General features: G+C 35.0%; 2 protein-coding genes and 1 long non-coding RNA gene across 3 annotated transcripts in view; 2 read left to right on the forward strand and 1 right to left on the reverse strand.

Annotated features, from left to right (window-relative positions):
* Positions 1-2,923: 2,923 nt before the first annotated feature.
* On the reverse strand, positions 2,924-4,339 carry LOC129796903 (uncharacterized). The gene is made up of 3 exons (XR_008751282.1): positions 3,653-4,339; positions 3,211-3,360; positions 2,924-3,136 (listed from the first exon to the last, which is right to left on the reverse strand). It is a non-coding gene; the product is annotated as an uncharacterized LOC129796903 (long non-coding RNA).
* An 8,484-nt stretch (positions 4,340-12,823) lies between these two features.
* On the forward strand, positions 12,824-17,144 carry LOC129796795 (putative mediator of RNA polymerase II transcription subunit 26). Its single transcript, XM_055838880.1, has 3 exons — positions 12,824-13,139; positions 14,720-14,979; positions 15,508-17,144. Exons 1-3 carry the CDS (start codon positions 13,115-13,117, stop codon positions 16,927-16,929), a joined length of 1,707 nt encoding a protein of 568 aa, XP_055694855.1. The 5' UTR covers positions 12,824-13,114; the 3' UTR covers positions 16,930-17,144.
* Positions 17,145-18,779: 1,635 nt separating this feature from the next.
* The window catches only part of LOC129787114 (formin-J-like), a 7,603-nt gene continuing 5,783 nt past the window's right edge, over positions 18,780-20,599 (forward strand). Inside the window, exon 1 of the mRNA XM_055822870.1 lies at positions 18,780-19,053. Within this exon, the coding sequence (XP_055678845.1) occupies positions 18,780-19,053 (274 nt within the window). The remainder of the gene's footprint in view (positions 19,054-20,599) is intronic.

Raw genomic sequence — 20,599 nt, forward strand, 5'->3', positions numbered from 1 at the left:
AAATTATTAAAAAGGCCAAAAAAAATTGTCAAAAATACAGAAATTCTTTGGTCAAAAGTCATGAAGCAACTCAAGTAACAGAATTTATTTGGTCGAAATAACTAAATCATTTGATTAAAAGATATAAAAAGTTGAATTAAATAGTCAAAAAAGAAAATGGAATTAATAAAAAAAACAAAAGTTATTAAGACTGCGCCCGATTTTTTCTCCCACACAAGTTATTTATTTGCATATGAGGTAGATTCTAGCAAAAATATTTTCTTTTCGTTTCTTACAATTCGTGAGTTACAAGGTTTTTTGACATTTTCACAAAAAGCTTCTAAAATTTTAAGGTCTAAAAAGTTTTACATCTAGACCAAGTAGCCGAGACACATTTTACGCCATAATAGAAAAGGAAAGATTTTGGTATTCTGGCTGAAATTTTTCTTATTACTTGTAAGATTTTTTTTTACAAAATCATATGATTTGTAAGGACCTGTCGAGGTGCCTTTTCAATTTTTTTGTGAGTTTTTTTATCCATAGAAATATTATTTAGCGTCAACGTATAGACCATATTGACGATTATTCTACATGAATTTGAGTATTTGGATTTGTTTCAGGATATTTTATGTGGAAAAATATTGAATTTTTTGTGAATTATGTTTTGAAAGACCACATGAGACATTTCCATAGATTAAAAAGCAGTCTGTTTTAGAATATGGAAAAAGGTTTGATTCCGAATATTCTGGATTCGCTTCTACCTGCCAGGAGCATCTGGGATTTGAAGTCAAATTCCTGTGCTTCTGCGCTCAAAGGCCAAGGAACGGACAAGGCCACAGTTCTTCGGAAAAATACCCCTGTTATATTTGGACCAAAATCTCAGTAAATCTTTTTAACCCTTGGAGGATTTTGCTGACAAAAGTAGCCAATTCGACTTTTTTCAATCGTCATAGAATTAAAATCTATTCATATTTCGTGATGAATTCTACATTGGTGTATAGGGGAGTTTTATTACTTCAAGATCGTGTAAAGAAAATTAGGAAATGTACTGGTAAGCTGACCAAGCTTACGAGAGCTGTGTTTCTTTCCGTGTACCAATTTTGTGAAAGCAAACTTAGAACGCGAATTAATTTAAATACGTGTAAAGTCGGGAAAAGTTGAAAAGTCATGTCTTGAAGTCAGCTATAACATATCGAAAAACGAAAAAAAATTATGTCGCCATTTTCAAAAAATTCGAGTTCGAAATTTTCGAAAGTTTTGTTTTCGATTTTAGCGTCTCTTGCGGTCATTTCTCGAAGTTGCAATGTTCTAGACATTTGTAGAGTTTCACGAAACCTTTCATTTGCGCTTGAGTTGATCAAGATCAGACTTGTAGAACCCGAGATATGACATGCCAACTTTGGAAGGCTATATCTCGAGAACGGATCCATAGATTTTCTGCATTTTTGGCATGGAGCCTAGATAATATAGTCAGCTACAATATATCAAAAAATTTAAAAAAAAAAATTTTTTTGTGACGAAATTTACCCTTATCATATTCGGCTTTAAAGTAGCCCCAAAGAATGAGATTCCACGAGAGCCTAGAAGAGAGAGGGGGGGGGGAAGAAAAACAGCATAGGTCACCTCAGGAACATCTATTTATTTTTAAGAATAAGTGTGGCATAAATTCTGAAGAATAATCCCAGGTAAGAGTTAGGGCAGCCTCCGGAAAAGCAATGGAGCTACCTTCCGGATCTATTGTTCCGCCGTGAATCACTTCGTGATGAATCTCCTTGGGATGCAGCAGTGGGCATTGATTTCTTCACCAGTGTGGGAGATGACCAAAGCTTGGTCTATCCGGGTACGACCTCGTGGCTCCTGATGGGGATGAGCCTCCCTGGAGCGAGGCACTGGGCAGGAAGTGGACGATAAATGACTCCAATATGGTAGATCATCATCCAAGACATCCTTCGATTCGGGCCCACTAGATTCTCCGACAGATTTTCGGGTGATTGGGGATTTTGTGAGATCTGTCCTCACGCCCTGGATCCCGGTGTGAGTTAAGTCAATTGACATCCTTCCTGGCTCGACACTGCCACAAACGCTCCTCTCAGACTGGGGGCTCGTGGAACCGGGGTGTTTCTTCTGCCTTCTAGGTGGCTGGCTACCAACAGCTCCTCTTCTTCTTAGTGTGGAGCTCATGGAATCCGAGGCATTTCTGCAGTCACTTCCCGCACTTATATAAGGTTTTGGGGGTAAAACTTTGAGGTTATGACCTCTCCTCCCCATCAAAAACTAGCTGCCGAATTTCTGCAGAAAAATTCGAAAGCACTAAAGGTATTCTGAACACGTGTTCTTTAGAAATTCTTTAGAAATTTTGTATAGCGCTGGGACACTTTTTCTGCAGAATATTTCCGCAGTTTTCTGAAAAAATTCATCAATCTGTTATACTGTTGAAATTCGTTTTGAATTTAAAAAAAAGCGTTTTTTTTGCAAATTATTATTAACGAGGTAAATTGTCGCTTCGCTCCAATTTACCTCGCCCCGCTTCGCGGGGACTTGTTGCGCTTCGCGCAAATTTTGGAGAAAAAAATTGTGATGGTTTATAAGTAAAAAAAATAGGGCCACTCATTTAAACCCAAAGAAAAAAATTTGCAAAGAGAAGAAATCATTTTCAAGCAACATTTCCGGCGCCAAATTCAAAAATTCGCAAAAAATGCATGAATTTTATATGGGGGCCACCTAAAGGGGGGCTTTGGGGGGAAAATTAATACGGCCACTCGAAACAGACTGATATAAGGAGCGTCTGTACCAAATTTCATCGCAATCGGTCAAACGGTGTAGATTTGTATAGCCGAACACGACGGAAGATTACCAACAAACAGACCTTTCTTTATTATATAGATTTATTTAATATTTTTAAAATTTACAAAAAAAATATTGAAAAAATATATCCGGCGTTGCCTTTTCCTTCTCCTGCTGTCTCCTTCGATGCTGGGCCGCTTTTCAGATGATCTCTCCTCTTCACCTTTGTGACCGGGAAAAAGTATTCTAAATATTTTTTCATCTTTCTCACCTTCCATTTCCGGAAAATTATGTTGCATAAAGTTGTGTAAGACCGGATCCCAGAAATTGAGGACTGAAGCCAGGCACGGACAGTTTTGTGCTTCAAACGGATCTAAAATATGGAAAAAAAAGTTTAGAATAATAATGAATTTTTTGAAAAAATACGAATCAGAAGAATTAACATACATTTCCGCATTTTGGAATGTTGTCAAAAATTAAAGCAGAAGCGGGTAGGGCATCCGGGTAGAGCATTCAGGCAGGCCATCCGGGAATAGGGCATCCGGGTAAGGCTTCCGGGCTGGTCATCCTGGGCACTGATTGTGTTCCAAAAACGATCTGAAATATAGAAAAAAATTGATAAATTGTTCTTTTTTTTCTTGTTTACAAAAGTTTTTGTTTTTTTATCTTGAGAAAATTAATTTAAAAAAAAAAAGAAAAATCAATTTCGGGCTCTTTTTTTGCAATGAAGAATTTTTAGATCAAAATAATTAATTTTTTCTCATTGTTTTCTATCAATTTCATCAATCTGATGCTACTAAAACATTCCACAAAAGATATTTGTGAAATCTAGTAGGATCAAAAAGATAAAATTACCCAAATTAATTAAGAAAATCGTAAAATTACTTACCGCATCTCTTCTGCGTGAATTTTCCATCATTTTTGCACTCTCAAACCACAAAGTCTCAAATTGACGAATTTTTGAAGAAAACCGCGGAAATTTTCTGCACCCACACCGAACGCTCCCAAAGCGAGATAAATTCACCCGAATGAAAAAATAAACTGCGGACAAAATTTTAGCTGCCGACCGACCTCGAAACATATTTTTGATGGGTCCTATCTTCTTCTTCTTCATCTTAATCTCTTTCGGCATTTCGCCGTGTTTCGTTTCATTTAAATTCATAATAACCGTTTGTTTATTTCCGGTAATTTCATTTCTCCCAAAAATCGTAACAATATGTCGCCGTTTTCGAGATATTCATCGAAAATTTTGTTTTCGTTTTTTGGCCCTCTAGCGGTCACTTTTGAAACTTCGGATGTTCTAGAGAGTTGTAGGGTATGTTGAGAGCTTGATGTCCCCTACAACATATCAAAATTTCAGATTTTAAGATATCTGAGATATAGGCAAAACCGGTTTATAGGTATTGGTTTATAGGTTTACCGCAAGTCTCTATCTATCACAGTTCCCTCGCAATTTAGTGTTATACTGCAGACGGCCGGCCGGCCGGAAAAAAAATTTTTTGGCGCATACGTTTTTTGGAATGTGGGGACCCTAATTTGTGCTCATCCCAAGTTTGAGCCTGATCTGACGACTTTCGATTTTGCTCGGTACACAAAAAGCTGTGTCTGAAAGAAACACAGCTAAAATATAGAAATTCTGCGGACAAAATTCATGAAGCAACTCAAGTAACAGAAATTATTGGTCAAAAGAACAAAAGTCCTTTGATTAAAAGATAATAAAGCTGAATAAAATTATTAAAAAAGCAATTTGAAATTGTCAAAAACACAGAAATTTTCCAGTCAAAGTTAATAAGGTAGCCCATGTAACTGAAGTTATTTGGTTAAAATAACAAGTTGTTTGGTTTAGGGGGGTCTCTTGGGAAATCTGTTAGAATTTACACATTTTTAATGTTGTCATTTTCTTTGGGTTTTTCTTAAACTTGGATATCCGATTATGGTTACATTTGTAGCCTAGTTATTGAAGTGTAAGAAAATCACTTTCCGCCATCTTAGGTGCGACGCCATCTTGAGATTTTCCGACTTTTCCACAGAACTGCCCTAAAACACAAAGGTAGGTTTTTCTCAGGATCTACTGGATGGATTTTGATGGGGTAAAAAGCAAATGGAAGAGGAAATACCAATGCAGATTTTGATGTAGCAGAATTTTGAATTTCCATTCTGGGGCTGAGAAAAGTGAAAAAACGTCAAAAATTTCTGAAAAAAGTCACATTTTTCCACTTTTCTCAGCCCCAGAGTGGAAATTCAAAATTCTGGTACATCAAAATCTGCATTGGTATTTCCTCTTTCATTTGCTTTTTACCCCATCAAAATCCATCCAGTAGATCCTGAGAAAAACCTACCTTTGTGTTTTGAGGAAAATCTCAAGATGGCGTCGCATCTAAGATGGCGGAAAGTGATTTTCTTACTCTTTAATGATAAGTCTTTAAATGTCACCAACACTTGAAAACCAAGTTTAAGAAAAACCCCAAGAAAAATAAAAAATCTTAATTTCACCAGCTCTCACAAGAGACCCCCCTTAAAAGACAATAAAGCTGAATAAAATTATTGAAAAAGCAATTTGAAATTGTAAAAAACACAAAAATTTTCCAGTCAAAGTTAATAAGGTAGCCCAAGTAACTGAAGTTATTTGGTTAAAACAACAAAAGTTGTTTGGTTAAAAGACAAAAAAACCGAATCAAATAGTCAAAAAAGAAAATATAATTGATCAGAAAAGGAAAAGTTTTTCATTTATATAATATTATAACAGAATTAATTCAAATAAAAGAAATGCTCAGTGACTGAATGACATGTCAAAACTTGTTTGATTTGTAGAAAAACGATTATATATAATATATTTGTACCACTCACCCATTCGGATTTAACCAATCATTTCAGTCAACGTACTCACAAAGGAAAACAAAATGGCTTCGTTTTTTTTTTCACTCACAACGCAATATCTCAATTTTAGTGCTAAAACTTGCTAATTTCATTACAATAGCACTTGAAAACTCTTAAATAATCACTCATGAAGGATTTTCATTACTTTTACACTATTTTTTCACAGTTTTTCACTCCATAATTACAAAGAAATCAGGAGAAAACAGAACGCTGTCAAAAACTTCCATCAATCTGCTTTAACTGAATGCTTCGGTTGAGGAATGGAATTTTCCAGAACACACCAAAGTATTTAACTTTTTACTTCAGCTAAACACATCATTAACCAAACTAACATATCTCTATTAACGATGATTGCAAGTTAAAGAAGTGAAAAAAGGAAAATATAAAATAGCATTCTGTAAACAATTTGGTAGACAAAAGACAATAAAGCTGAATAAAATTATTGAAAAAGCAATTTGAAATTGTCAAAAACACAGAAATTTTCCAGTCAAAGTTAATAAGGTAGCCCATGTAACTGAAGTTATTTGGTTAAAATAACAAGTTGTTTGGTTAAAAGACAATAAAGCTGAATAAAATTATTGAAAAAGCAATTTGAAATTGTAAAAAACACAAAAATTTTCCAGTCAAAGTTAATAAGGTAGCCCAAGTAACTGAAGTTATTTGGTTAAAACAACAAAAGTTGTTTGGTTAAAAGACAAAAAACCGAATCAAATAGTCAAAAAAGAAAATATAATTAATCAGAAAAGGAAAAGTTTTTCATTTATATAATATTATAACAGAATTAATTAATTCAAATAAAAGAAATGCTCAGTGACTGAATGACATGTCAAAACTTGTTTGATTTGTAGAAAAACGATTATATATAATATATTTGTACCACTCACCCATTCGGATTTAACCAATCATTTCAGTCAACGTACTCACAAAGGAAAACAAAATGGCTTCGTTTTTTTTTCACTCACAACGCAATATCTCAATTTTAGTGCTAAAACTTGCTAATTTCATTACAATAGCACTTGAAAACTCTTAAATAATCACTCATGAAGGATTTTCATTACTTTTACACTATTTTTTCACAGTTTTTCACTCCATAATTACAAAGAAATCAGGAGAAAACAGAACGCTGTCAAAAACTTCCATCAATCTGCTTTAACTGAATGCTTCGGTTGAGGAATGGAATTTTCCAGAACACGCCAAAGTATTTAACCTTTTTACTTCAGCTAATAACTCATTAACCAATGACAGAATCATTTCTGTCATTTTGTTAATAATTTAATATATTAAATACTGATGTTAATTAGTAAATATAGCAAAATTAGGCAGTCAAAATAATAAAAGCTCATTTGCCAAAATAACTTGGGATACTTTACTAACTTTGACAGAATAACTTGTGTTTCTGACAATTTTAAATTGCTTTTTTAATAATTTGATTCAGCTTTGTTGTCTTTTAACCAAATGACTTTTGTTCTTTTGATCAAATAACTTCAGTTACATGGGTTACTTTATTAACTTTGACCGAAGAATTTCTGTATTTTTTACAATTTTTTTTGGCCTTTTTAATAATTTTATTCAGCTTTTATTGTCTTTTAACAAAATGACTTTGGTTTTTCGACCAAATAAATTCTGTTACTTGAGTTTCTTCATGACCTTTGACCGAAGAATTTCTGTATTTTTGACAATTTTTATTGGCCTTTTTAATAATTTTATTCAGCTTTTATTGTCTTTTAACCAAATGACTTTGTTTTTTCGACCAAATAAATTCTGTTACTTGAGTTGCTTTACGACTTTTGACCAAAGAATTTCGGTATTTTTGACAATTTTTTTTGGCCTTTTTAATAATTCTATTCAGCTTTTATTGTCTTTTAACCAAACGACTTTTGTTCTTTTGACCAAATAACTTCAGTTACATGGGTTACTTTATTAACTTTGACTGAATAATTTCTGTGTTTTTGACAATTTCAAATTCCTTTTTTAACAATTTTATTCTGCTTTATTATTATTTTTTGAATAATTTTTGTTATTTTAACCAATTAACTCCTGTGTTTTTTTTAATATGCATTATTATTGTGTCACTAAATAATTTGTGACATTTTAGGATATTTTAAACCGTTCAGTTGGTTGACAAACTACGACAGTAAAAAAAAAATGAGAACATATGAAAAGATATCGCAGAATTATGTTGTCATTGGATCATTTCTGTTCTTCTGACCATTTTGAATCTTCATCACTTTTCACTCACTGAATAATTTTTTCTCTTATGACTAATAAAATTAGCTTTTTTTATGAAACTGAATAGCTTCTGTTATTGTAATTGATTAACTTCTGCTAAATTAGCTGTTTCAGTTTACTGCAATATCCGATAACCAAATAGCTTCAGCTTTTTTAAAAATTTTGAATTGGTTATTTTTCAGGAAATCGAATAACTTTTGCTGTTGTAAATGATTAACCAAATAGCTTCAGCTTTTTTAAAAAATTTGATTTGGTTATTTTTCATGAAACCGAATAACTTCTGCTATTGTAACTGATTAACTTCTGCTAAATTAGCTGGTCCAGTTTGGTACAGTATCCGATAACCAAATAGCTTCAGCCTTTTTAAAAATTTGAATTGGTTATTTTTCATGAAACCGAATAACTTCTGCTATTGTAACTGATTAACTTCTGCTAAATTAGCTGTTTTAGTTTGGTACAGTATTCGATAACCAAATAGCTTCAGCCTTTTTAAAAATTTGAATTGGTTATTTTTCATGAAACCGAATAACTTCTGCTATTGTAACTGATTAACTTCTGCTAAATTAGCTGGTCCAGTTTGGTACAGTATCCGATAACCAAATAGCTTCAGCTTTTTTAAAAAATTTGAATTGGTTATTTTTCATGAAACCGAATAACTTCTGCTATTGTAACTGATTAACTTCTGCTAAATTAGCTGGTCCAGTTTGGTACAGTATCCGATAACCAAATAGCTTCAGCTTTTTTAAAAAATTTGAATTGGTTATTTTTCATGAAACCGAATAACTTCTGCTAAATTGGCTGTTTCAGTTTGGTACAGTATTCGATAACCAAATAGCTTCAGCCTTTTTAAAAATTTGAATTGGTTATTTTTCATGAAACCGAATAACTTCTGCTATTGTAACTGATTAACTTCTGCTAAATTAGCTGTTTTAGTTTGGTACAGTATTCGATAACCAAATAGCTTCAGCCTTTTTAAAAATTTGAATTGGTTATTTTTCATGAAACCGAATAACTTCTGCTATTGTAACTGATTAACTTCTGCTAAATTAGCTGTTCCATTTTGCCTATAATATTAATTTACTGATTAACTTCAGCTTTTTTGACGATTTAAATTAGCATTTTTTCTTGACACTAAATAACTTCTGTTATTGTAACTGATTACTCTTTTGTTAAATTAGCTGTTTCAATTTGTTTATAGCATTAATTCACTGAATAACTTCAACTTTTTTGACGATTTAAATTCGCATTTTTTCCTGACACTAAATGACTTCTGTTATGGTAACTGATTAACTTTTGCTAAATTAGCTGTTCCAATTTGCCTATAATATTATTTCACTGAATAACTTCAACTTTCTTGACTATTTCATTCTGTTATTTTAACCAAACAACTTCTGTTCTTTTGACTTTCGCTGTTTTGTGACCGAATGACTTCAGTCATTTTTACTAAATGGTTCAGTCATTTTAACCATTTACATTGGTGTTTCTTTCTTTCATTGTTCAACTTCAGTCAATATAACCTAATGAATCGGTTATAAAAACTGAAATAATTTGGCTAAAATGCCATATGACAGATTGATTTGGTCAATTTGACCAATATTTTTCGAAGAGTGATGTAACCTTTTCGTGAAAATGGCGTGAAGAGTCCCGAGGGGGCAAAAGGGGAGTGTTAAAGCGCCAGAAGCTTGTTAGAAAGGATCGATTGAGGAGGAATGAACAAAGAGCTTCAATACTTGGAGGTTGTTACTTTTTTGTTCAATGTTGGTGATCATCAATTACAAATTCTATAGTCTTGCTGGAATGATGAAGTAAACACAAAGAGTGCGAGAGAGAGAGGGGAATGAATAATAATTTGATAATCACACACATCTTTGAGATTATTTGACCTTTAACCATGGAGAGATCGCGGAAAGAATTCAATCATCGCGATCGCAAATAAAATGATATTCTCACAAAACAATTGTTGCGCACATTGGCGCGCTTTGGAAATAAAAGAATTGAAGAAAAAATACAACACTTAAATACCGCAGTTTCATTTAATTGCTCTTTTTGTCTTGCACTCCAAACGGTTTTCTTCTTCCAAGTGAAAATGAAATTGTTTTTTTTTTTCATGCATTCATTCACTTCAAGCGTCTCATAATGAAGTGTATGTAGTGTTAAAAAAATAAAACTCTTATATTCTAGTAACAGTGAAAATAATCTCACAGGCGAATTGTGAGTGTGTGACCCAGATTCATGTTTGCTATATTTATAAAGTGCATTACATACGTGATGGTTGATGGAGAGAAAGAAGCAAATTCCTTCCCATATAAATAATTAATTGTCTAACTAATTAATATGGCACATCACCACATCATCGTGTGCAGCATCTTCAAGCCAACATCATCATTATACCTCCTCCACATATTTATAGAATTTTTCCTCATCAATATGCAATGAAACAATATTGACGATCATGAATCATGATCTTCGAGAGACGCTTCTTTTTTTTATTTTAAAGAAAATTTTGTTAAAATGATTGAAATAAATTTTGTTAAATTCTATAGGAAGCTTTTATTGTCTTTTTCGTTTTTCTAAGAATTTTGTAATGATTTTTTTATGGTATATTCAAGACACATACCAGATTGGCCCTCAATTGCTATAAAATAGGCAAACTTTGCCCCCAACATTTTTTGAGACAAATACGGTGGTGGTGAAAATTAAAAGCATCTTATCTCGTGCTATAAAATAATAGAGCTTTTAGAACTCATTACAATTGTCGTTTACGAAAGATGAGGGCGCTGATTGTTAATTTTATAGCAATTGAAAGTCGATCTGAACCTTAAAATTTGCCTTTTTAAAATCATTTACAGCAGAATAAGTTCAGAATTTCATCCGGAGCAACTAGTGACTCGAACCTACCAACTAATATTTTTTATGGCATGAAATGTGTCTCGACTATTAGATCTAAAGAATTAAAATTTGCAATAAAATTGTAAAACAGCACCCTCATTTTTATGTCAATGTTTGTTTTGTCAATGGTAATTTTGAAAGTTCAGCAATTTATACCAATAATTGGGGATCGACTAAAAAATTTTTTACCATAATTTCTTACACTTGCCAATTTTAAATTCAATAAAATTTCATTTATAAAATTTATTTCATTTCAAAAATCCCCAAAAACTGTTGGAATATGTTATCCAGTTGAGCAATAAGTATAATGTACATTTCTTTTACTCCATTCACTTTAATTTTTAATTACTTTTTAATAAATGCGACATTATTTTAAAGCATCACCTGTATTCTCTACAGGTAAAAGGAATTTCTACCGACACTGCTGGGGAAAAGTGAGTGCGAATAAACAGTATATTGTCATAAAAAAAATCAACAATTTAATTGATGATCATGCTGGTCGGGGTTTTGGAGAAGAGATTCACTGATCAAGTGGACTAAAGCACCGGAAGATCCCAATATGATCGATCACAGACGAGTACGCATGTTAAACGACGCGACAAGTATGAGAAAATTTTTAATACACCAAATTAACTTTTATTACGCCTTCCACAATAAACCATTATACTCTACCAAAGTTGATCAACGTCTCTAAGTGCTTGCAAAAATGCCAATTTAAGTGTTGGCGGATGATGTCTTACGCCAACATGTGCGCGTGTGACTGACCATTTTTGAATGGGTTGCAGCTGCAGTAGCAGCTTAAAAAAAAACAACGAAAAAATCTCACCTCTCAGGTGCATTGCATACGCAGAAATCACAAGAGTGTCGTTGGCAAATCCCCCCATTGAAGCTTGCGGGTGCGCACTAAAATAAAAAATAAAAATTAACAAATGTCTGTCTATAGTATAAAAAAAAGTAGCAGCCTGATGAAATTTGACTTAATTAGGTACATTTTCTTCTCATAAGTTAGGCAAAAATGTGCCAAATGAATTCTTTTGTTGCAATTTCTCAGCAAACCAACAATAAAATGCACAACTTCTCTATTTTCTTGCTTCTTCGCGAATTTTTTTGTTATTATATTTTTACAAATTTGCACATTAATATGTGTTCTGAATTTCTAATGCTCACACAGGTAGGTGCTAATGCTTGAGCTTTTAAAAATGAGCTTTATGAGCTTCAAAATTCTCATAGATCTCTTATGGGAAAGAAGAAGTTATATATTTCGAATTTTTATGTCACTGCACGTAGTTTTCTTATTTAAATTTATTATGCGTATTCAATGGAAAATTATGCATTAAAAAATTATGTATTAGAAGGAAGCTTCTTCCATGGAAAATCTTCTCAATGATCGATTGCAAGTCATGTGAAGTCGCAAGTGTGGCTTCGTTTTTTTTGCTGCCGATCTGAGATTATTATATTTCTCACTCTCATCTTTTTAGCTTGTCTTATGCGCGTGTAAAACAAACATGAGAAATCCCGCATGAAAATTAGAAAACTCCAAGGCATGTAATTACATCCAATATATATCTCAAATTATATGAAGGTGCCCCGGAGGAGGATGAAATTGAATGTTTTTTGTTTATTAGGGCCCTTTTTTGATGGGGAGATTATAGAATTAGTTGAGGTGAGACTTTTACTATCTATTTTTACCTTTACTTAAAACCGTAACTTCCCATATTTCGGTTGAAAGAGTCACTCAAGCGATGGCCAAAAATTTTCCATTTATTGCTCAAGAGTAACATGCAGCATAAGAAGGAATCTTTTGGCTGTGGCGGATGATCTTGCTCTCTCTCACACTTGAGGCATAAAATGACGGGGATATCCCCCCGAGAGCGTTGGATGCCTTTGGAGGAGAGCTAAAAAGCAAAAGAGGTGGAAGATTTTATTAAAGAAACTCTCCTCCATCAATTTTGAGCCACGGTATGTGCCGATTTGCGGCGTCACGGCGGTTGTCTCTGGGGGGAAGAAGATGATCAAATGGTGTGGAGGGAGCCTTTCTCTTCATCTTCTTGCGCACCGTAGCGGCGTCTCCCCTTCGACTACCACGCTCAATTTTATAAATAGCCATCCATTTCTGAATTTCTCACTAGACCGCCACGGATTACGGACTAAACAAGACCCCGAACGCGGCTCTCAAGTTGTTCAGTGTTTTTTTTTCTAACACTCATTTGATTTCCCATCAATCGCGGAACGTCTCGCGGAAAATTGCACCAAGCCATCTTCAAGTGCCGTATCCGATCGTGAGTGAAGTGATCTTTTTCTTCGTTTTTTTTTGCACTTTGAAAACGGAAGAGTGTTGATTGGAAATTGCAGCATAATGTGGATTTCTACAATTTTTATCGGTAATGCTTCCCCATTTAATCTCACAACCGATACTATCTCCTCTTACCCCATAATTGTGGATTAAATAACCAACAAGAAGTGCTTGGTGCGAAGAGCTCTATCATAATATTGTACGTTGTATATACTTCCGGATTCGATGACAAAACAGCGTGTCTTTCACTGCAACCAATGTGCAAGAAGTGATTTATTTTTTCAAGATGCGAATTAAAATGTTAACTCATCATACTAATTTCCTTTTACAAATTAGATCAAATGATTTTTTTAATTAAAAGTGCAGACACGGAAGAAGCCTTTTATCTATTTTTTTTTTTTAATTTTATTGTGTCGTTTCGAAGAGTAGGATTAGCCTTATCATCAGGCATAAAAGAAAGTGGGAAAATATCATAAAAATTTCCTGAGAAACTCAACACACTCAACAGTTCCAGCGTAATGTGAATGCAGGCTGTTTTTTTTATAAAAGGATATTATACACAATATATTGTGAAAGTTCTTCAAAGTTTAAATAATTTAGAGGTATAAAAAAAATAATTGGTAATGTTGGTAAAGCTTGATATACGTCTTGGACGAATTTTGCCAAAGAAAGATATTGCTTTTGTCTCTAAATGACTTATACGCTTAATGATATTTGATTAATTACCAACTTTTACCACCTAAGAGTTTGGTAAAAAATGAAACTAATTCCTTTGAGGACGTAAATACTAAATTTCAAACATTTCAACGATTACTAAGAATGCAGAACATTTTTGATTTTTTGTTACAAACTTGATTTATTATTTTACCAACAAATACAAGAACATAACGATAGAATGGTAGTTTATTCGCATTTACCAATTTTGAAAAAAAAACTACCAATTACTTATTTTCAACTTTTTTTTTCAATTAATATGAATTTACTAAATTTTTACTAAATTTTTATGACAATTATATTCTTTATACTTTGATTTATATTTAAATCTAACAAGAAGGACGAATTTGACCTTTGTTGCCAGCTCAAATAAAATTACTCCATAATTTATTTTTTGAAAATATTAAATACGTTTTTTTTTAATAAAAATCCTTATTTATTTCATATCTAAAAATTATAAAAATAAGAAAGAGTTGTCACAGCAAAAAGAAAAGAAATTGTGAAAATATTTCATCAAATACCCTTGTTTTATGTTAAGAAAACAATAAGAAATTCTCAAGCTAAATTAACTAATCAGTTTCAAAGACTTTGCGGCAAGAAATTGAACCTCAAAAGCATTGAAAATGAGGAGAAAACTAAACCAAAAATAACAGCGTGCATTTTCCTAGCGGAACGATGCAATTTTATCTCATATTAGAATTTTTGAATAAAAAAGATAAATTCTTACGTTATTCAAGGTAAAGAAATATAATTTTTTATGGTCAGCTTTCGTCAATTTAATCCTCGATGGGGTCATTAAATGTGCCCACCTCTTGTGGTTGTAGCAAATAAAATGCACTGAAGCATGTTAGAAATTTGCTCTCGATGATTGATTAATGATGGCAAGTCGATAATTGCCGTGTATGCGTTGTGACATAGTCTTTTTTGGACTCCTCTGCTTTCTTCCATCCACAGCTACTCTGGCTTTGGGTTCATTGAATCTTGCAGCGTCAGAGGAAAAAAATGTCGATGAGAAAACAGTAGTTGCAGCAGCAGCAGCATCAGCGGAGAAAGTGCAAGAGAAGAGACAAATCTCTGGGCACACCAAAGTTCCCACCAAACTCACGGCGGATTTTACACCCTTGATCTATGGCAATCAAGTGACACCGGGATTGGGTCAGTACGCCATCCCCGATGATCCTGCCACGTATGCATCATCAGCAACAGCGAGAAAGGTATGAAAATGTAGTGTAAGATGACAATCACGCGATGACCCGCATCCCAAGTCAGGTTCCTCGTCTGTAATGTCGTTGAAATCTTTTATTTTTTCAATGCGAGAAATGCATTTATAAAAGCAAAACCACACTGCGGTGAGAGAGATGCGGGGAATGGGGGGGGGAACTGTTCTGTGATTTCTGGAGTCGTGATTCATGACTGGCACGACTTGCGATGATTGCAATTGTGCAATCAAGATGAAGAAGTCACAATCCTGGGGTGAAGACACATTGGCACCGTGTGATTGTTCACTGACTTCCATTTGCCATTTTCCCATAAAGGCACCTAAATCACCCAATAGATCTCTCTATACTACAACTTGTTGTACTCACCATGTCGCGGTAACATCCGACCGCCCCTCACACCACCCCCTACATTACGTCACGCATGTGATTTGTCGATGCAATAGAAGAGACACCTGCACACCGTTGAAGATGCATTTATGCGATGAAATTAAATGAAGATTCTTTTTCTTTTTTTCTTTGCAGTTACCCAACAATGCCAACAGCAATTACTTGAAGCTCGCGCAAGGACAACTCTCACCATCTGTTGCCCCACAGCAATTTCATGTGGAAAAGGGATTGTATCAGCAGCAGCAACCATTGGTCCTCCCACAGGCACCACGTGTGAATACCATTTCTGATGCTGAGTACCTCCAGCTCATTGCAAACACGCAGAAATTCCATCAGGCAGCTGCTGCTCAGCCACCCCAGGCCCAACATTTCATTCCCTTCGTCCCGCATCAGGGAGCTGTTCTCCTCGGTCAGCGTCAGTATGCTCAGTTGTATCAGAAGCCCACAGGACATCCCCTTGGAGATTCATCGCTTGAGAGGGAAATTGAGAAGCTTGTGGCTGCAAATGTGCCCCAGCAGGCAGCATCGAGTCAACGACAGACGACAAAAGTGACAAAGGGACGACAATTTCTGCCAAAGAATCAGCACAATTTTGTCTTCATACCCTATCAGCCACAGGCTCTGCAACAGTACATTCCACAGCAGCAGCAATACGCAGCAGCAGCAGCAGCTTCAATCCCACAGGCAGCATTGAAGCAGCAGCAACAGCAGCAAATCTTTGCTGATTACCAAGCAGCCAGCAAATTCCCTCAGTTCTTACCTCCACAACAGGCTCACTTTGTTCCCATTCTTCAGCATCAAGTGCAACCATTGCAGCAATTCCAAGCGGCGGCAGCTCCTCAACATCAACAGGCGCATCAGCAGCAGCAGCAACATCTGCAACAGCAACTTCTACAGCAGGAACACGCGCTGGCAAGTCCCATTCACTCATACCACGAAAAGGCACCCCAAAGTACGCCACAAAATGTACACAATACACAATTTCCTACCACAAAGCCCGTGGATGCTAAGAAGCAGCAGCACGCGAAGCCTGAGCAGCCGCAGCAGAAGCAATCGGCACACTCTTCAATCTTTGTCTCACACTCCACCAGCACCCCATCACCATCCTTCGCTAGTCCCACCAAACAATCGCACTATACCGCTAAGCCTGCATCCCATTCACAGGAGTCCCAGCAGCACTCCAGTCAACCCGCTTCTCAAGTATCCGTTAGCAGCCTGGCGGAGTCCGTCTTCAAAACTCCACCATCCCAGCAGCGTCCACTCACGCAGCAAGAATTCCAAGCTCTCGTCGATGCCGGCTACCCTGTAACACCCATCCACGTCCCCGTGCCAGTTCCCATCTCTGCTGATAAGTATGAGAATCACCAGGGACAGCCCCAGGCGCAAGCCTACGCTCCTCAACAGCAGTATCCCACACACAAATTTGCCCCACAGACGGCAGGGAGTCAATACCAACCCGCCATCCTTGCTCCTGCCACCTTCTACGCTCCTCATCCCCAACATCAGTACTACCAGCAGCGTCAGCAGCGGGACACAACAAAGGAGACAAAACCCTAAGAAAATAGAGCACATCACAGCTCCTTTTGGAAGCTTCCTCCTACACCACCACCTCCACCAACCACCCTATACCCCCAATCCTAGGGGAGCGTCTCAGTAGCGCTCTTCACTCCTGCGTAGTATTATTTCTTTTTCTTACACTTAAAGATTTAATTTGTTGTATATTTATTAATTATGTAAAATAAATAAAAAATACAAAAAATTTCCCTAAAAAATCATTTTTTATCTCCATCAAAATCGCAAATTAAAATTTTCTAATGAAAAGTCGTGCAAAGAGAAATTGATTTACTTTTGATAAAGAGCAACAATATTTTAATAAATTCAGGTAAGATTTTTTATGTTCAAACACGATTGGAATTATTTGTGGGTGGAGTAATATTGTAATTGATCGTCTTAAAGCGATCTTAAAGCGTTTTTTGTTGAAATTTTTCTAAGAAGTATATTTTGAACGAATGTTTCATCTTTATAATTTCTTTAAAAGAAAATTGAAGGAAACTAGAAATAGAAACTCCGAGCAAGAAAATCCAAACTCGACTTTTTCTTCCTGTGAAAGCCGTATTTCTTGATTTCGGTCTATTATTTGAAAAAAAAAAACGTTTTTCTTGATTAAATAATTAAAGAAATTTATATCTTACTGTTATTATAACTTCTTTAAAAAGGATAGTGAAAAAGCTTTTTTAATTTCTTTATCCTTCTCATAAAAAGCTTTTTTGACCCTATGATCCTAACTTCATAAAATGACAGTTTTTGACATTAGAACGCACTAAAAAAAACTTTTAAAAAATCGTAGAAGAACTCAGTGAGCCAGTTTTGCTACTTAAGCTAGTTATCTTCGGACATACCGATATATGTATATTACAATTTTTCTTTCCCATATAACGGTAATTTCTATAAATCAAAAAAACCAGGAAGAAGTAGTTTCAACTATCGCGCCAAATCTAAGGATTTAAATAATATTTATCGTAAAAAAAACATTGAATAAAATATGAGCAATCAGCTAAACTATTTACTTTCCCTCTCATGTTAAATTTGCACAAATAATATGCCTCCACCAAAGAGATAACGATATTTAATAAGACAAGAAAAAACTCGCTCATCTGGTGAATTAATCCAAAAATGACCTTCCGGGATATCTCTCGCAGCTTCGACAGAGCGCTGATTTCTTGTTTTTTTTTTTGCAATTATAATGATCACGCTCACCTGCCCAGACGGAGAGGGAGACAACGAGAGAGAGAGATGTGGGAAATAGAAATTTAATTCAATTTGTTCACGACGACGGGCCCCTGAGTGAGCATAAGTGAGTGATGTGAGAGATCTCCGAAATGGTGGGTGATGATGCAATTAACTGGAGAGCACGTGCAAGGTTGACATGATACATTTCCGGACTTTATTTGCCACCTTCGCACACGGGAAATTCTCACAGCCATTAGATGCGAAATTGCTTGTAACGGGAGAGTCCTCCAGCGAGGGCATTGCTCACCCAGAGCTGCTGTGTCCCTGACAGTGTAATCTCGTGGTCAACGAGATCTTGCGAATGCTGTTAAGTGTCTGCGCTGTTCCTTCCGCGAGACATACTTGTTTCGCTTTTTTTATGCTCCATTAAACAATCTCACCGTTTTCTTCCTCCACTTCCTCCACAACAATCATGTGCAAATCCGCTCCATCATCCCGCATACAGCAGAATTTTCTGCCCAATCGCGCATAGAAGTCTCGTGGGCATAAAAGAACAATCCATGCCACTGTGTACGATCAGTTGATTGTGCTAATCGAACGAGGTGACAGTGTTGCTCCTAAAACAATCGTTTGTTCCTTTAGTGTCTGTTTTTTTGTCGTTAAAAAGAGGATTCAACATGAACGCCATTATTGCTGTATTCCTTCTGGTTACATCCACAAGTGGTCAATTTCTGCATCAGGAACCAATCCCACTGGCCTACTATCGTGACTCCGTTCCCATCCACGAGGATCCCCCATTGGCACATCCCGCTGTTGTTGAGAACTCCATCAGGGAGAAGCAATTGCCACCAGAGCTCCTCAAGAGTGATAATTTCTACAGCAATCCCCGTGTTGCTGATGGCCTGGCCAAGGAGTCCTGGTTCACGGACAAGGAAATGCCTGTCTTTGAGCGTGAAGCTGAAAAAATCCCTCGGGAACAAATTGTTAAGATTCTCACCAATGCTGGATTAGCTAGAAGACGATAAAACTGACGCAAATGTCCTTTTTCATTAAGTTGAACCACGCACTGAATTTTTATACTGCTGTACCACCTACGCACAGTGATGTCTTCGTGTATTACGTCCTTTAATTTTCAATTTCATTTAAGACTTTAAAAGCCTCAATTTTAACTGAAAACTAAAGGACTTTCTAACTACGAAGGCATCACTGTAAAAACTGAGAAAATCTTCTCCAAAAGATTTCTTATTGAAACATTTTTTTTACACTGAACAAAATAATTTTATTTATTGAATAAATGTATTTATTTATATTTTTATGGTGTAATACAAATTCTTAAATGATAGATATGTATATACAAGTGAATTTATAGAAAACATATTTATATAATTTCTTGTAATACTAAAAGTTTGCGAAAATAGATTATTTCATTAATATAATATAAACTCTATCCCAAAACCATTTATATTTTTTTCTTCAATGATTAATTTAAGAAAAGATATTTTTTGGAATATTTTCTAAGGTTTATTTTTTTCTTTTATTTTTCAACAATCTTTTCTCTTTTTCTGTATTTATTTATTTATAATATATATATAGAAGATATACATAATATTATGTATAAATGTACGTTACAAAATATTTATAAAGAGAATTTTTAATACGTATTTTTTACCTTTTTTTTATTCACTTTTCTTTCTTTTTTAAATGTTTAAAAAAAATAACAAACAAAAAAATAGTTGCTGCACTTTATAGTTGTCTCCAGTCTAGGATTTCCTTTTCTTGGAAAAAATTCTAAACATCCCCGTCTTCTTCTCCTTGCCATTCCCTGATCCACTCACGCTGGATCTGCTTGACTGTACGGATTCACTTTCGCTGGAACTTTCATTCGTCGACGTCCGGAAGCGGTTGGGATCTTGTGGCATTGATACTGGTCTCACGGTGACTGACGTGGTGTCGTGCCGTGAATTGCCCCAACCTTGATGGAATTTATGTTTGTATACAATTTTATGTTTGAATAGAAAACGGGAAAAATTCTTCTCATTCTCTTCACTGCAAAGGCTCTCTCTCACACTCTTTACTTCCGAGATCGCATTATTGAGACGAGAAGAGATTAATCAATCAATCACCCCATACAACAAAGCACTCAAAAAGCACAAAAAGTTCGTTTTTTTTCTTCTTCTTCAGCGTGCGATATTCACAAAATATTGCAAAAGCAAGCATCATGCAAAAACTTCTTTTTTTTGTTGTTGTTAAAGGTGCACCCAATGGTGAGAAGATTGGACATTAATCACCCAATCATCTGCCAATTCAATTAGCAATAAAATGCATGAAATTCCATTCAAAATTCAATTTCAAGTGCATTTATGAGCAAAAAGTTAACCCATTGCTTTCCGGGTTAAGTTTTTCAGGCAGAAATTCGATTTTTTTTCGAATTTTTCGGATCAAGTTTTCATCTGATTCTGAATGGTTTTAATACTGAAACGTTAGGAAAAAAATACAT

Source organism: Lutzomyia longipalpis, chromosome 1 (assembly GCF_024334085.1).
Source record: "Lutzomyia longipalpis isolate SR_M1_2022 chromosome 1, ASM2433408v1".
In the NCBI taxonomy this organism is placed as follows: Eukaryota; Metazoa; Arthropoda; class Insecta; order Diptera; family Psychodidae; genus Lutzomyia; species Lutzomyia longipalpis.

Bases quoted from the DNA above. Each gene is read 5' to 3' on its own strand.
- LOC129796795 (XM_055838880.1), top strand. From the start codon at position 13,115: ATGTGGATTTCTACAATTTTTATCG. The intron at 13,140-14,719 runs GTAATGCTTCCC...TTCCATCCACAG, and splicing joins GATTTCTACAATTTTTATCG to CTACTCTGGCTTTGGGTTCA. The intron at 14,980-15,507 runs GTATGAAAATGT...TTTTCTTTGCAG, and splicing joins CATCAGCAACAGCGAGAAAG to TTACCCAACAATGCCAACAG.